The sequence below is a fragment of the Paracoccidioides lutzii genome (assembly GCF_000150705.2).
Source record: "Paracoccidioides lutzii Pb01 unplaced genomic scaffold supercont2.20, whole genome shotgun sequence".
NCBI classification, from domain to species: domain Eukaryota; kingdom Fungi; phylum Ascomycota; class Eurotiomycetes; order Onygenales; family Ajellomycetaceae; genus Paracoccidioides; species Paracoccidioides lutzii.
Window position 1 is genome coordinate 199,142 of NW_015440966.1, and position 15,686 is coordinate 214,827.

At 45.7% G+C, this 15,686-nt stretch overlaps 5 protein-coding genes across 5 annotated transcripts; 2 read left to right on the top strand and 3 right to left on the bottom strand.

Moving 5' to 3' along the window:
• Window positions 1-423: 423 nt before the first annotated feature.
• PAAG_06782 (hypothetical protein) lies at window positions 424-1,021 on the top strand (the record flags this gene model as incomplete). Its single annotated transcript, XM_015846005.1, has 2 exons — window positions 424-705; window positions 782-1,021. 2 exons carry the CDS (start codon window positions 424-426, stop codon window positions 1,019-1,021), a joined length of 522 nt encoding a protein of 173 aa, XP_015700440.1.
• A 248-nt stretch (window positions 1,022-1,269) lies between these two features.
• PAAG_06783 (hypothetical protein) lies at window positions 1,270-3,757 on the bottom strand (the record flags this gene model as incomplete). Its single annotated transcript, XM_015846006.1, has 6 exons — window positions 1,270-1,437; window positions 1,511-2,668; window positions 2,719-2,916; window positions 2,971-3,098; window positions 3,147-3,244; window positions 3,444-3,757. The coding sequence occupies 6 exons, from the start codon at window positions 3,755-3,757 to the stop codon at window positions 1,270-1,272; spliced, it is 2,064 nt and encodes a 687-aa protein (XP_015700441.1).
• Window positions 3,758-4,787: 1,030 nt separating this feature from the next.
• Window positions 4,788-5,241, top strand: PAAG_06784 (hypothetical protein; the record flags this gene model as incomplete). The annotated part of the gene is made up of 2 exons (XM_015846007.1): window positions 4,788-4,833; window positions 4,898-5,241. 2 exons carry the CDS (start codon window positions 4,788-4,790, stop codon window positions 5,239-5,241), a joined length of 390 nt encoding a protein of 129 aa, XP_015700442.1.
• Window positions 5,242-7,709: 2,468 nt separating this feature from the next.
• Window positions 7,710-8,036, bottom strand: PAAG_12275 (hypothetical protein; the record flags this gene model as incomplete). The annotated part of the gene is made up of 1 exon (XM_015847787.1): window positions 7,710-8,036. One exon carries the CDS (start codon window positions 8,034-8,036, stop codon window positions 7,710-7,712), a length of 327 nt encoding a protein of 108 aa, XP_015702583.1.
• Window positions 8,037-8,733: 697 nt separating this feature from the next.
• On the bottom strand, window positions 8,734-11,778 carry PAAG_06785 (heavy metal tolerance protein; the record flags this gene model as incomplete). The annotated part of the gene is made up of 3 exons (XM_002791193.1): window positions 8,734-10,060; window positions 10,145-11,289; window positions 11,383-11,778. 3 exons carry the CDS (start codon window positions 11,776-11,778, stop codon window positions 8,734-8,736), a joined length of 2,868 nt encoding a protein of 955 aa, XP_002791239.1.
• Window positions 11,779-15,686: the final 3,908 nt, after the last annotated feature.

The window sequence follows — 15,686 nt, forward strand, 5'->3', positions numbered from 1 at the left end:
GGACAAAAAGAGGTATCCTGTCGCTAGGGCGTTGGAAGGAAGATTCATGCTGTTAATTAACACATTGAAGAGAGAGGTGGTCTATATCTTTTTTTCTCTTGAGATTAAGCTGAAGCGTAGGATAAAATCAATTAAATATCAGTGGGATGCCGAGCAAAGCTGTTAGTCACGATGTATATCGTAACTGAGTGGGTGCTGAATCTATTTGCAGTATGTGAAGAATTAACCCAACTCACTCGGTAGGTCTAGAATCGAGGACGTCGTGAGGTCGAGTTACGTTAAACCGCAGAATGGTAGAAGCGAACACTTCAGATTTGGACAGATATCCGGAAATCCAGGCGATCCGCGAACGCAGGCTAATCACCTGGTCGATGCTCATGTGACATCTACGAGGAAGTTCTATTTTTAGTGTATTGAAGCTGCATGTTTTCCGCCCTAGAAAAAAGACGATGGATTTCCAAGCGGGATCTCAATCACGAAAGGCAACCAGACATAGCCCACTTTGAAACATATATGCTAGATACCGTTGCGAAGCACGATCGGATAACTACAAGCCCTCCCATATCCTTCCTCACGAGAGAATTTCTCATGAAGCAACCGTGGTTTCCATTGCCACGAGGCCACTCCCGTATCCGAGATATCCTTGCCCAGTGCCAGTTCTGTGAAACGCCAGAACGGTATTGGAGTTGGCAGAAAAGTGTGGATGTGAGTGCGGCGGGGAAGAATTTACCCCCGCAGGTGGTGTATACCTCTTACTACACTTAGCAAACTGGGCAATTAGACAAGAACGGCACTTGGCGCCGTCCCATTTGCTAATAAGTTGGGGACAATCAAACTGACCAACTATATCGGTGAGGGTTGTGACAGTGAATGGGACGGCCCGGAAGGTACCATACAAAATAAACGATCCCAGCATTTGTGGTCTCCCGTAGTAGAATCCGAGAAGGAAAGCCTAGGCCGATCGGGATCCTGTTTTGGTAGCTCGCCTACTCCTCCGGCCGGAGTCCTCGAAAGCCATTGAAGCCCGATGGGAAATCTTTTTCGCGGTTATGAGTCACGGAGTGAAGGATTTGCTGGTTTTCGCCATCCATCCTTTCTTTGAGACAAATCTTTAGCGTTCACTCGTTCCATCGAGGTAGGGATGAAATAATGGTTCATTAGTACGGAAACTTGTCCAGGTGGATCATCATTTCCTTGGTTTCTATAATCATCTAAAATAACTATTTGCATCTTTTCTTTGTCATCTTGATTGCTTCTGAGGATTTGCTTTCATTTCCCCGCGTTACTGGAGGAGCACGCGAGGGAGCAACCTGTGAGATGGGAAGAGTCGGCCGGGTTTCCTCTCCCAATATAGATGTAAGACTTGAGTCTTGGGACATCGACACCTTCAATCCCCTGTGAAAGCCCGGTTGATTCTGAGAAACTCGGCTCGGACTGCTGCGATACCTCAAAAGTTCACCTCTGGTAGCTCATCAATAGCCGAGCAAAAATTTTTAAAATGAGAAGGTACCCAGTCGTCATACACACCCATCACGAACTTATAAGATGTCCATTTCTCTCTGCCATCCAGCGCTGCGAAGCTAAACTCATGAATGGAATGCCGATAATAGGTAGTTTTCTTTCCATCGATTACTGGATAGTGACCGTAGATCCGGACCATTCGATGATCATGCGAAATTGAAAAGGCCAAAATCTGTCGATGTAGCTCCTTCTCACGCTTCACAAGCCTGAAGAGCTTGACAACACCTCTTACAGAGAGGGTCATGCTATGCGCATTCTGTCGATCTGCTATATCAAGTGCTGTCTTTCCACACTTCACTTCAGCTGTCATAAACGGAAAGTACATGAATGCCGTACTCATAAAGAAAGAAGTGTCACCAATTTCGCCGACAAAAGGTGCAAGCTTTTCAAGCTGAGTTTCAGTAAAAACCTGTCGGGTGAAACCCACAGCATAATCCGGCTGCGGCTTTGGTAATCGAAATTGTGGAGATCGCGAAGGCTGCGGAGCTTGTAAAGACGGTAAAGTTCGTGGTAATTGTTGAGATTCATCAAGAGAAATCGAGCTATCCCAACCTTCATTCACACTGACAACCAAATGCGGGAATGTGACCCGACCGAGATCAATTGCACTCTCTGCTGACGGAACGATTAATTCACCAATAATGCGAATAACTCCAGTCTCATTTTTCCTTTGCATCCTTCGACACGTTGACTCAAAATCGCCTTCTTGAAACACAGTTTCCTTAGGGACCTCGGGATTCGCGTTCAGTATTTGATGACAGACAGACCTGCTGTCACCATCAATACCATCATCATGGTCATACATAAAACAGCCCTTAGTCTCAAGATATGTATCATAGTTCTTGTCAGTGTAAGGTCTATTCTTCGCTTCTCGTGAACTCGTTTCGCTCGCAGTGTTCAAACTACCACTTGACTCCGTCCGGCGAAGAGATGGAGTTTTCGATCGCGCAATAAAGTGCTCCATAGGATCGGGTCCCAAAGGCTCTTGAGGCCACTCGTATTCGTGAAGCGCCCAATATTCTGTGAATTTGATGTCGGTTCGTGGCCGCTTTGAAGGCGGATTGGAATTATCAGGTAAATGCTTAGGTTCGGGATCCTGTCGTTTATGTTTACACCTTGGCGGTGATATTGGTAGACTGTGGAGAATCTTAGAAGAATTAGCCCCTGTTGGAATCACTAAAACGATGGGAAACATACATCTGGATCGACAGTTTGGGCAACCAGAGGGAGATCGGCGTTCGTTGGTTCACTGGTCCCGTTCACTGCGTCTTCACCAGCGTTGGTAAGAGTACGCTGTCGCTTGTCAAGACGTTTGACATGATGCCCAAATGGCTCCCCCGTATCACACGCTCGCTTTCGTCTATGGTCATTCACTTGAAAGTTTAGGGGGTTCTGCTGTTTTTAAAATTAGTTTCTTGCACAGCATTGGTTGCGGCGGCTATATCATACGGTCTTTATAGGAGGGCAACTCGCTGGAAGTGGGGATCGGCTGGTTGGTATGGTTCCTTCCTCATAGGAGCGGTCCCTTGTTCGGCAGGGACTCTGGAGTTCTTTCCGGATGCCTCGAGGTCGGCTCACTGGCGGTGGTTAGTGAAGAGCAAGACGGTAGGAGACGAGCAACCGACCATTCCCTTTAATCTGCAACGTAGACGGCTGCTGCCGTCTTCCTTTGTAGTGTTTCGCTTGACGCGGAGCCATGTCTATTAGAAGAAATGGGCTGCCCCTACATTCGTGTCACGTGGAAATATTTATGTGGGAAAGCGGGGAATTGTCACGTGGAACGTGCCGCAACCGTATCAAATCCTTGTTCCTTAATCCCATCCCAAACATTTGCTAAGTTTCTCTTCAACTCATAGACGTACCCTTTTATGGAATCTACCTAATCAGGTGTCGGGCCGAAAACGTTCTTCATGGATTCTTACTTTCCGGCTCCCACGGAGCCCGGTCGAGACGAGGTCCTACGAGCCAGCACGGATCGATGGCGCTCCTGCATTCGCGAAGCTACTACGCTGCCGCGGTCGAGTATCAGGCTGGACACTGCACTCCAAAATGTACCAAGTTTCACTACCAGCAGAGACGAATCATATTCAGTCGGTCGGAGAAATCTCACCCTGAAGTGTCGATCATATTGGTGCATTGGCGAAGGAAGCTGCGATTCCAACCATTTAGAGCTTGAGGAGCGTCTTCTGTTGGGAATCTCAACACCAACAAGCTGCAAAATCGCTGGAACACCCATTATACAAGAGGGGCGAACTATGAATGTTCACAAAGACGGCTTCTCAGCGGATGCACATGGCAACAATATTGCTATTTTTTTTCTTACTGTTGGGCGTACATTCTGTCAGCTCGTTGGGCAGAGTCTCAGGGACGACAGATCAGTTACCAAGACAATCTTGCAGCCTGCATTCAAGAAGCTTGTTTGCATTCTCTAGACCAGACTGTGGACTTGGGTGATGTGACCTCTAATGAGCTCCGATGGTGGAGAGCTGTGCTGGCTCCAGGGGCTGGCTGGGAAGCAACCATATCTACAATGCAGCATAACTACTATTCACCATGGTCTGTCAGCAATGATGTCGCATCAGGATTCCTTGTACATGCTATAGTTAGGGACAGTGGCACACATGTCAGTGTTGCATCATCAGAGCAAGCATTTGAATTCCTCTCTCACAATTCTGTCAACAGAAAAAGATTCAGGAACAATGTCTCATGGGCTTAGCAACCAGTTTAATGTTTCCCACTCATAATTTGACTGGTGTCCCTGTCAGACTGGTCTCTGCTGAATCTCCACTGCGGCAAATGGAAGTTTAAGATGATGAAAAAGATGCTGACATGAAGGCTTCATTTGAATTGCTACCATACCTCATGACAATTAGCTTACATGGACTGGTCCCTGTACTGTGCTCAACCTTTTTTCACAGCACAGTTCCATGTGTATTTTGCAGCCAGTGGTTGTTACCGGGTATTGAGATGCTAGAAACTCTCCCTCATGGACAGGTTGCCTCTGTTCTCAGTCGATACTGTCCTTCATTGGCAGCTTGGTGGACTGGAGCAATTTTCAGTGGGATACATGAATACATCTTTCAGATGGCTAAAAGTGCCACCCCTCCAATAAGCCACTCATCGGCCTGGTGGACCCATTCTTCCCAATCATTCCTTTGCAGCACGATTTCAACCCCTTCAGAGAACAAGCAGATATCCAGGTCGCAGGAGGCATTGCTACTATATTTATTTGAACCTCTATGGGCTCACGAATGCCCTATATCACCATGGCGGCCCATTGGCACAATTGGTCTGCAGGATGCAATGATTCAGGTGCAGATCCATTCCAAATGCGGATCACGACATTTCTTGAAATAAAAACACTGGTCATGGTCAGAAGCTAGCGGAGAGTATCAAGATACAGGATATCCTTGTGAGAGTGATGCTATCGGGAAACAACATCTTGATATCAAAATCGATTTGGCCACTCCTATTGAAATGAAATATCTAGATGCTAACAGAGCATCAAAGGATTCTACAAAGGCAGTTCTTCGATGGCTTCAGCGGGAGGGAATATCAAATGCAGACCATGAAACGGAACAATACTTGACAAGCTCCATCTCCAATGATGAGTGCACGGATGAAAGCGAAGAGCAGATATCTGATAACGAAAGCGGTGACAAAAAGCGATCACATTACTACTCTCCAACTTGTGTGGAGAACTGGCTTTGTCAAACATGAAATGTATCCTACCAATGGATGCCCTTCAACCCAGCTATTACCCTTCTGTCAAGTCTTCGTACATACTCCAGCCAGGTGAACCCCCTTCCAGATTTTGAAGCTCGTTCGGATGGTACGGACACTTCTTGCAAATCACGTAGTCGTCGTGCGCTCGTGATTGACATCTTTTGAATCGTTGGCGACATTGTCCGCTGACAGTGCCTTGACCATATGGTTACCGCTCATATTTGCGCTGGTCGTTAAGATGACCGCAGAGGGAACAAGATCCCTTCTGTCCTGAACTAGTCGACATGACGTCTATCAAAGTCAGAATTTTCACCCAAGCCGTTCGGAGATGACCAGATTCATGGCGATCTCGCACCTTGTCCTTTCCAACACCTCAAAAGTGTACTGGAGGTGGAAGATGGCGACAGACAATGCAGACAGATTATTTCTCAATCGAAATTTTACCGACCGTGGCGCATGTTCCTGTGAAGAGATTGTGGGGGCATGCTATTCCATGGACACGTGCGGGGAGAGGGCCAAGTTATCATCCTGTTGACAGCCTTTGGATTGTTGTCAGCTTGGTGGGGGGCACTGGCAGCTTTGGGTTCTTCGAAATTTTAGCGTTGTTTGTTGCCCATTCTTATCACCACTCAATCTTCCCTTGGCATGCTGTCATCCACGCAGATATTCTAGATCTTTTTCTTCGCTTCAGTCGCCCTATCTGCACTAAGGCTTCGAAAAAATTAATAGACCCTCCAGCACTGAGACGGCACCTAAAGTACATAAAACGGATTTGTTATGTGTACCCATTGGGTTATGGATGGTATGAGGACTGTGCATGGCTCGCACCCTTTGGCTTCACCCCTCTACAATGCAGACAAGGGAAGTAGCCTAAATTCCTTGTTGCACAGGGCTTGCTTGGCGAAAACCGAGAGGAACGTCAGTCTCGGAGCTCATTGCTCTGACAGGTCTCGGATTTAGCGCATTGTGAACAAGAGAAAATATTAGCAATCCCCACCCCCAAACCAGTGGCCCAATCAGAGTTCATTTAATAATGCAAAGACTTGAAAATACATTTGAAAGTCTGAGCAGCCTCTTGACATAGATCATATTTCATATTCTTGTCAGTACGCCAGTAAAATGCAGGAACCTCCATTGTCTTTATGTTTCGTCGGAGAATCCTGCCGCGCTAGGTTTGCATCAATGATAGCAACAATACCATCTTCCTGGGGAACTTCCGCTATAGAAACCACAGGGGATTTCCCGCCTCCAGTCCCTTCCCCTATGACCCTAAACACAAGAGCAGAAATCCAGAACCCGATTTAACCACAATTAACACGGCGAATCGCCTCTGTCCAACAGGAGGTTTAAAAATGGCCGACGGATCGGGAACTCGTGGAAGTAGACAAAACGACGATGAAGGCAAGGCCTATCCTTGACTGATGATATTTTAGGTTTGAGGTTCTATCCTTCAATCAGTCACGTTTCTTAGGTTTTCATGTTTCCAGCTTACCGTTTCGAAATCATTAAAGATGGCATCGCAGTCACTATTCCACTCCAGTTGACTGTGTTGGTGGACTATGCGCGAGACCTTCTTTGATTGTAAATGTGTCTGCAGCTTCTCGATGAGCTTTAAGGAAATCTTTCCTACAACGACGAAGCCGAACCTACTCAGGTCAGGTCACTGTCGAGGCTGTTTTGGGTGAGGGACATGACTTCTTGTATGAGAAGATCGATCGTTTCAAATGAAGGCGAGTGTGGTGGTTGATGTGACGGAAAAAGGTGATCTTGGAGCTTCTACCCCGCCGAAGAACACAGATAGATTTAAAAGACTAGACGTCGGGCAGCGATGCACCGTCAGAGCGAACGTCCCGCCATGCTCGAAACATTGATTATCCTAGCCATATGTTATATTTGGTGCCCAAGCAGCAGTCACCTGAAGATCTATCGCTTAATAGCTTGTATAGAGTGTCTAATATACATGAAGAATTGCTTAAGAAAGGAAAGGAAGAAAAGAAAAGAAAGAAAAGGAATTTACAGTAACAGACGTTGAAAAGAAATAGTACTGTGCGTAAGTCATTAGCAAGGAGCTAATGATAGCGCGCTAATGGTGGCGCGCGCGTGCAAGAGAACTGCGAGGAACTTGGTCCTGAGCCAAGCACAGGGTTAGAACCCTTACATAAATATTATAAATTACTATAAAAATATATTTATTACTAATTTTTTTTTTTTTAGTATTATATAATAATTAATAGTAATAATAGTTAAAATTATTTTTTAAAATTATTAAATAATTTATTAATTTATTAAATTGATATAATAGAGAAAATAGAAAAAAATAATAAATATTATATTCAATTGAGCACTTAGTATTAAGAAGTGAATATAGGGCAAAAGCAAGATCAAAAACATATTATTTAATGATATTGAGATGATTATGAGAAATTTAATACTTTTATTTATTTCTAAAGATTTACAAGAAATCAAGATGTTCCATTCAAGATAATCATCTCGGAACAATAAAACTTGGATATGCTCCTGTATACCGTAAATAACCCCCGGAAGGCATCATGCATTCCCTCGCTTGTAACTGTTGTTTGTGCCTTCCGCTCCCGCAGCCGGCAAATCGAGAGCTGGGAAATAAGCGTCTTGGCATAGAAATGCCAAGTCTTTGCAGCGCGAAGTGGTCCAAGCTCCGCTCCGCCCTCTTCATTCCCAGGTTTCCTCCCGCGCCTTACCCAGCCCGCTCTCCTCAACCCATGTAGGTAAGCTGCTACAACTACAACTACAACTTCACCCACGGAGACCATGAGTGCTTCAGTGATACTTCGCTACTTTCATCCGAACCAGTCTCCTTCCCTGAAAATGAAACAAATTGCTAAATTGCTTCGTATTGATAGGTGTTCAGCTATCACATCTATGCTTATCTACCACTATCCAACACAGCCACAAAAGCAGAAAATATCCTACTTGTTCTCTCGCGGAGGGGGGTGCAAACAAAGGGGGAGCGCGGAGATGATAGACTTTTCTTAAAAAAAAGAAAGAACCAATTATTAATCATCCGCACAACTATTCGGCCCAGAAGCAACCATGGGCTTGAACGGTGGGGGAGAAGAAAGAAATAAAGAAAAGAAAAAAAAGAGCCGAGGACAGAAACACAAAGGGAGAGTGGGAAAAATATCAGGCGCTTCAGAGAATAGGTAAGATAATAAATATCATATCACTTCAAAAGAGAAAGCAATTCGCAAAATTGAATTTAAAAAGGCAAGAAGGCAAGAAACACAGCTTACCAACAACCCCATGGTGGACCCTAACGCCTGCCCAAAAAAAGAAGTAATGGGATTCCACAACCGTTGAATGTTCCACGAACCTCTATTTAGTCCCTCTTGGTAACAACTTTCTTCCTCTGTATATCCTATTTCCTCTGTCCTGGTTTAACATTTTCCACCAGTAACAAAATGGGTCTTTTCACATCATGCCTTGCTACACTACTATCTTCGGTATATTTCATGATGTTGTGGCCCCTAGCGATTCAGATACCTTGGTCGCCCGTTGATTGAATGGCGGTCTTGCCGGCCTCGAGCTCGAGCTTGAGCCACTCCTCTCTTCATCCGATTGGCTAGAACTATCATCCCCACCTACTGTAGATGCGCTCCGTAGCCGTTGGGCACGATCCTGTAATACCTGCGCCTCTGCAGCTGCTTTTTGCGCGCGAATCTGCTTTCGCCACATGCTCGCGTATTTTCCCTTTAGGTTAAGGAGCTGTTCATGAGTTCCGCTTTCGGCCACTTGCCCGTTGTGTAACACAAGGATCTGGTCAGCTGTCGTTATCGTACTTAGGCGATGCGCGATAACTAGCATTGTGCGCCCTTTGGATAATGTCGACAACGCCCTTTGAATGTGCTCTTCGGTTTCAGTGTCAAGGGCAGCAGTAGCCTCGTCGAGGAGAATTATTCGGGGGTCCTTGAGAATTGTGCGGGCAATAGCCACACGCTGTTTTTCTCCACCACTCAAACGCAGACCCCGTTCTCCAACTTTCGTTTGATATCCATCTGGGAATGCAAGAATCTTATCATGAATACTCGCTGCCCGACATGCATCGTAAACTTCGTCATCCGTGGCAGACGGGTTTGCGTACTTGAGATTATACATCAATGTTTCGTTGAAAAGAACTGTGTCTTGAGGAACAACACCAATATGTCGACGGAGAGAATCAATCGTTAGGTCCTCAACTTTGTGGCCGTCAATGAGAATATCACCGTTGGTGGCATTGTAGAACCTAAACAACAGCCGGAACACGGTTGATTTCCCCCCGCCAGACTCACCAACTAGCGCTGTGGTTGTTCCAGGATGGCAATGGAAACTTAGCCCGTTCAATGCAGGTTTGCGAGGATCATATGCAAACTCCACGTTGTCAAAGACAATATCGCCTTTGCAGCGTGGAAGTTCACTCGTGTTCGGGCCATCAACAACGGTTGGCTGTTCGCGGAAGAGTTCCAGCATCCGCTCCGAATTTATCAACGCAGATTGGATAGACCGGAAAAATGTCCCAAAGAAATTAAGTGGTCCCTGAAGCTGTGCCATATAGGTCAATAAGGCAACGAACTTGCCAACCTTTTGTTCGCCTGTTGCAACTTGATATGCAGCAAGGAAACATGTCACTAGCAGCCCAAACATGAAAACGGTATTCTGGCATGTATTTAACAAGTTCAGCGAGAACAACACATGATACTCAGCCCTTTGAAAATCGGAAACCGCTCCGCGATATCGTTTGAATTCGTACTGCTCCGCGTTGAAATACTTCACGGTTTCGTAAGACACCATCGAATCGTTTCTGAAGAAAATGACGTGTTGCGTTCAGTTAGCCAATACAAAAAATTATCAGATCGAATTCGTAAAAACTCAAGTATGGACTTACTTCACAGCATCTTCCTGTCTACTTGCATTGACCATTTGACGACGGATTGAAGCTCTCCATTGCGCCATGCGAATTGTAACGTAGAGGTAGATGAAAGTGACAATGGCAACGACCAGGGCATAGTAAACGTCGAATACGATCCAGAAATAACCCACAGCGACGCAGAGATCGATCAGCATAGGGACAACCTGGAATGTAACTTGCTCGAGGAACGTGTTGATAGAACTGCCTTTGCTCAAGGCAGACAACACCTCGCCGGTCTTTTTCCCCAGGTGGAATTCAAGGCTCAGGCTGTGGACATGCTCAAAAGCCGCAGTTGAAAGTTCCATGTACGAATACTGTCCAACAGGAATCCATAAAATGGAACGCAAAGAACCGATTAGGCCTTGGCTTCCCTGTAGCCAGCGGTAAAAGACATAGAGGCAGATACCACCCCACGGAAAGTAGAATCTACCTCCATCCTCTCTGGAAAGAACATTGGTTATTTCACCAACCTGGTAAGGAACCAGAACATTGACCACGCGCTGGAGGACGACCAACAAAAAACAGACAACGACCACCAGCTGCAAGCGTGGGGACTTGGAAGGCCATAGATAAGGAAAAAACAGGGAATAGCCACTGAGATATTCCCACCAACTCGTTGACGGCACAGTAGTTGGTCTTACCCAGGCGTCCTCAACTGGTTTAGAATCGTGGTTGTGCTTAGAGTTTGTAGAAGATGTGTGGTAGCCATCGCCATCACCATTCATGTCGTTATGATGGCCATTTAGGAGTCTGGTTGTCTCTGAAGCTTCCCCGGAAGCGAAATGAGCCGCAGCCTTACGACGACGGCTTTCCCATCCAATGGAATTCAGGGCATAGAAAACCACAATGGTAAGCAGAGCAAGAAGTCTCACTGCAGCAATGACTACTTCCAGTGATTCCCAGCCAGTGATAGTTTTCCTCAACGGACCACCGATAAGGTCCCCTACAACTGGCTCATGGTGAGGGGAGGTATAGAGGGTTAGGGAACAGACAAATATTATTAATTCCAGTGGTACAGACAAGACCCATGGGACTAGCTGAGCGACAGTCGGGGAGGGAGTTGTATCCACCAGAGAGATCAGGATTAGGGTGTATGTGAAGAAAGAGGAGACGACGTAAATCTAGAAATCATCACCAATGTAAGAAATATAAGTAATCAAAAGGACATGGGGGGAAAAAATTTAAAGGAAATAAACAGAGGTGGAAATTCTCACCACTGTGGACTGGCCGCACCACCAGTGCATTTCCCGGAACAGAATGACTTGGAGGATAATAACCGTTGCATCAGCAACAAGAGTGAGCAAAATGCCCACTGAGAGCCATTTGAATGCTGATTTAGCATTTGGTGAGAAATCAGGCGTAGAGGGAGATAGTACAGCCTTACTCCGCATACGCTTCGGTAGCGGTCGACCCCCAGGACCTGTTTGTACGGCTGTCTGGAGGGCAGGTATTTTCCTAGCAGATATTATGGAGTGGGACAAGAACGATATGAGAAAGGCGACAAAGATTATGGCCGGAGACAGCGTTCTTGTGGAATCGAGAATCTTTCTCATCGCCCCGTGAGATAACGAAAACACGCCGCCATCTTCTGCATTGCCTGTGATATCCATCCTGCCTCCAGCAGCAATTCCCAATTCTAAGCCCGCACAGAAAGGAAGTAAACACCACCACGTTTAATCCGCTTCCATGACAAGACCGCTACGGGTTAGTGGATATGACAATCCGCAGAAATGACCGCGTATATAAGATATATGGGGCTGAGTAAAAGAGAGAGAGAGAGATCTGGTCGAATGGGGTAAAGAGCAGGAGTACGGAAGACGATTTGTCGGCGGAGGGACAGGAGAGTAAGCGAAATTGGTTGAGATAGCCGGAAATTTTTATTTCTTTTCTTTTCTTATCTTTTCTCTTTTCTTCTTTTTGTTTTAGCTGGAGAGACGACCTAGAGGATCTATGGGGTTCGAAGAAGTAGAGGTAGAATTGAGGGAGAAAAGGAGAGAAGTGAAAGAAGTAGTGTTGAGTTAGCTCCAAAGCAAAACGATGTGTCAGCCAGCCAAGAAGGGGAATTGGGCAAAGGTGCCGAAAGCGGCAAACAAGTGAATGGAGGAAGGAGCGAGCCAACAGAGTGCCGAGCCCCGGGAAACTGCAGGCGCGGGCTGCTGCGGGAGTAGAAAAGGAAGGACGGGAAGACAAGGAAGGAGGGGAGGAGGGGAGGCGGGAAGGAGGGAACGGAAGGTCCTAGGGGAACCAGCAAAGCAGGCAGTCTTAGGTTATAGGACTAGCCGTTCTCCGCAGATCCAGGGGAAGGGGATGGGGATGGGCGGGACAGGCGGAAATCGAAGACGGGGTGGGCATATATCGAGAGCTTTGGTAGGGGAGGGAGTAAGGGTGTTTTTATGGAGATGGCGGGGACAGGGGGCAATGGGGAAAAATGCAAAAAGAAAACAGAGAAGAGGAAAAGGAAATAAAAATAACAGAAAGAAGAGAAGAAGAAGCGCTCGGGAAGGAAGATTGGGGAGTGGGCGTGTTGTGGCGGGTGAAAACTAAGGTAAGGGTTCGATCTATGGGATGAGATCAACGGCACGGGACCTGCGCAGAGGCGAAAAGAAAAAAAAATAAATAAATAAAAAAATAAATAAAAATTAAAATTAAAATTAAAAAAAACAAAATATTATAATAAAAAAATAAAAATAACAATAAAATAGGAAAGGAAAAAAAGAACAATGAAAAAAGAAAGAAAGAAATTTTTTTAATAATAAAGATAAATAATAGCAGTCAAAGGGAAATTTATTAAAAAAAAAAAAAAAAGGCCGAATATGATCAATTCACCAGTTCAATCAATCAAAAATCAATGATAACTAAACAATGGGTTTACCTTTTTTTGTATTTTTTTTTTGTAACCCCCTTGTTCTTCTGATTATTCTACCCGTTGTCCCGTTCCCTTGGCTTTGCTTCCCTTCCCTGGTCTTCCCTAGCCAACCAACCACCAATCCCCGGGTTCCGGCGCAGCTATTCGTCAGGCGGCGTCTCTCGTCTGTTTTGCAGAACAAAATCTTGACAAGTCGGTGAGCTCAAGCTTGGGAAGCTATATAGGGCGGTGAGGCTGCCGGGGGGTCGTGGTTGGTCCCTAGGGCGTCTTGCAGAATAACTAAGATGTCTCTCGCCAATGACGCGCCAGCCGGAGAGATACGGATTCCTTGGGCTACAGAGGGGGGGGGGTTAGGATAGGGTAGGGGGGCCTAGTGGCTGCGGTAGCCGGTACCAGTTCGTGGCCTGAGGGACCGCGGTTTCCTTGTACTCGGTACCTGTGGACCTCAGAGTTCACTCGGGAAACCACCCTTTCCCAACGTGCACTTATGTCCGCCGTGCGTGGGGTTCGAGATGTCGTCAGGAAGGGAAAATAAGAGAAGTGCACGTCGTAAGTGACAGCTGTTCGTGATAGAACTGGGGGTGAGTGACGTCGAAGTGTCCCCTGGTCACCAGAACAGATAATCAAGTCCTGAAATCTGTCGAAGCAGGTGGCGGGTTCAACAGGCAACTATGTTGTTCACTTCCACTGCTATTGCACATGAGAGGGAGTTTATGGGTCGGATCGGGGGGCGGGGGGGGGCTGTTTAGCAGTGATCGCGGTTGAAGAACGATGAAGCTAGATATTTGAAAATAATGTGGACATTCGTTTTCGCTTGTGTATACACCATGGAACATAATGAGTACAAGCGCTCTGCTTTTATATACACCTCAGAGACTATCTTTCAAAACTTCACTACTACTGCAGCACCTGGAGCAGTCGTCACTTCACTTCCCACACACCAACCCTTCCTCTCTCACCCCCCAAACTTTGCTTTTGTGTCGATTGTGTACCGTCTGAGCAATTTCTTCCCAGATCGTGTACGGCTTTGTTGTCCAGGACGGGATGGGTATGTCCGCGAGCCATCGTTGTCGGAATATATCTCCACTCCCCTCGCTTACCGGCTATAACCTCGTGCATGCAGACGAGTCTATTTTCACAGCAATGCTTTAGTTGTCTTTCTATTTATTTTTAATTTTTTTTCTCCATCCCGCTCGTGGCTGCCACGGTCGATCTCGCATAGTTAGGCATGTTACTCTGAGAGTACCGGACTTGAGTGACGATGGTCCACGGATGGTAAGAAAAAAAAAAAAAAAAAAAAAAAAGGAAAAAAAAAAATATTCTCCCTTCGTGTCAATACAATGCATCATCTTGCATTAGCTAACAGTACGCTTATGGAAAGTGATGTCAGGAGGCCGGCAACTTTATGGAAGAGGCGTAATTTGAAAGCATTTGATCAATCACCGACAACTAGACACAAGGAATATCGGTGTTGCATGAGGTGAATTCATCATTCGCCACTTTGCTCGTGATATGGGTTTTTTTTTTTTTTTTTTTTTTTTTTTTCAGGATTGGCTGTGGCCAATGTGGCCTTTTTGGGCCCCTTTCGTCGTCCTGCCCTGCTGTTACTAACCCGCCTGCAGCTTGCAAAAGCGGAAATTGATCATCGCCGGGATTTCACCCAGAAATGAAAAAGTACAATTTAAAGACATTGGACATTGTCGCTCTTCTCCAGTGATGCCCAAAAGGCGAGACTCACAGCTCGAGTTATCATTTATATAAAGCATACTGGCAGACCAAAAGATAAATAAAAGCGTCTCAAGCACCAGAGGAGTATAAATATGAAACTCTGCGCAACTGGCCAGAGCTTCTGAAACACAAACTACCCACCAAAGCGGTAAATAGAAGGAGATATACATAGTCATTGGGCACGAATCGGCAGTGCCCAAACCCTCCTTCCCTCTTGCAAGTATGTACATGGCAATAAGAAAGGAAAAAGTCCAGAACTCCACGCTTGACTACAAGAGTACAACAGATCGAGAGGCTCACACGCACTAGGGAGGAGTAGAAGTGGTGGAGACTGCAGACTGCAGAGCCAAGTGTTAAAATATTATATTATTTTTATTTTGTTAAAACACTATGTTATTCTTTCTATCCCATTCCAACAAATCAAGCTGCAGAAATATAAAAGGAAGTAAAATAAATCTAACCCTCCTAAAAAGACGCCAAGTCCAAAATAAAATAAAATAAATATCAACCTTAACAATGCAACAACTCCCCCCCATACAAATGCATGCTGACAAGTCTCCAGAAACAACCTAGCCTGCTTCCAGATTTTACAAGGTCAGCTTCGTGTGACTCGGTGAGTCGCTGGCGATGATCTGTGGAGCCGGGGTTTGGGTCTGGTTCTCAAGGTCCCCCTTGGCGCTTGTTGAATGCTGGCCTGGCTTGTTCTGATGTCTCGGGTGCCGGACTTTGGTATGCATTTGTTTCTTCTTCATTTTTTATTTTTTATTTAGCAGAAACGGCCGCGATTAGGGGCGTTTTTTTTAAAAAAAAAATTAAAAAAATAAAAAAATAAAATAAATATTAGTTAGGTACCTTTTCGACTTTTCTTTAGTTGGTTACTGGGCTGATTGGCAAGACCCGACTTGACAGCAACTGAATGGATTT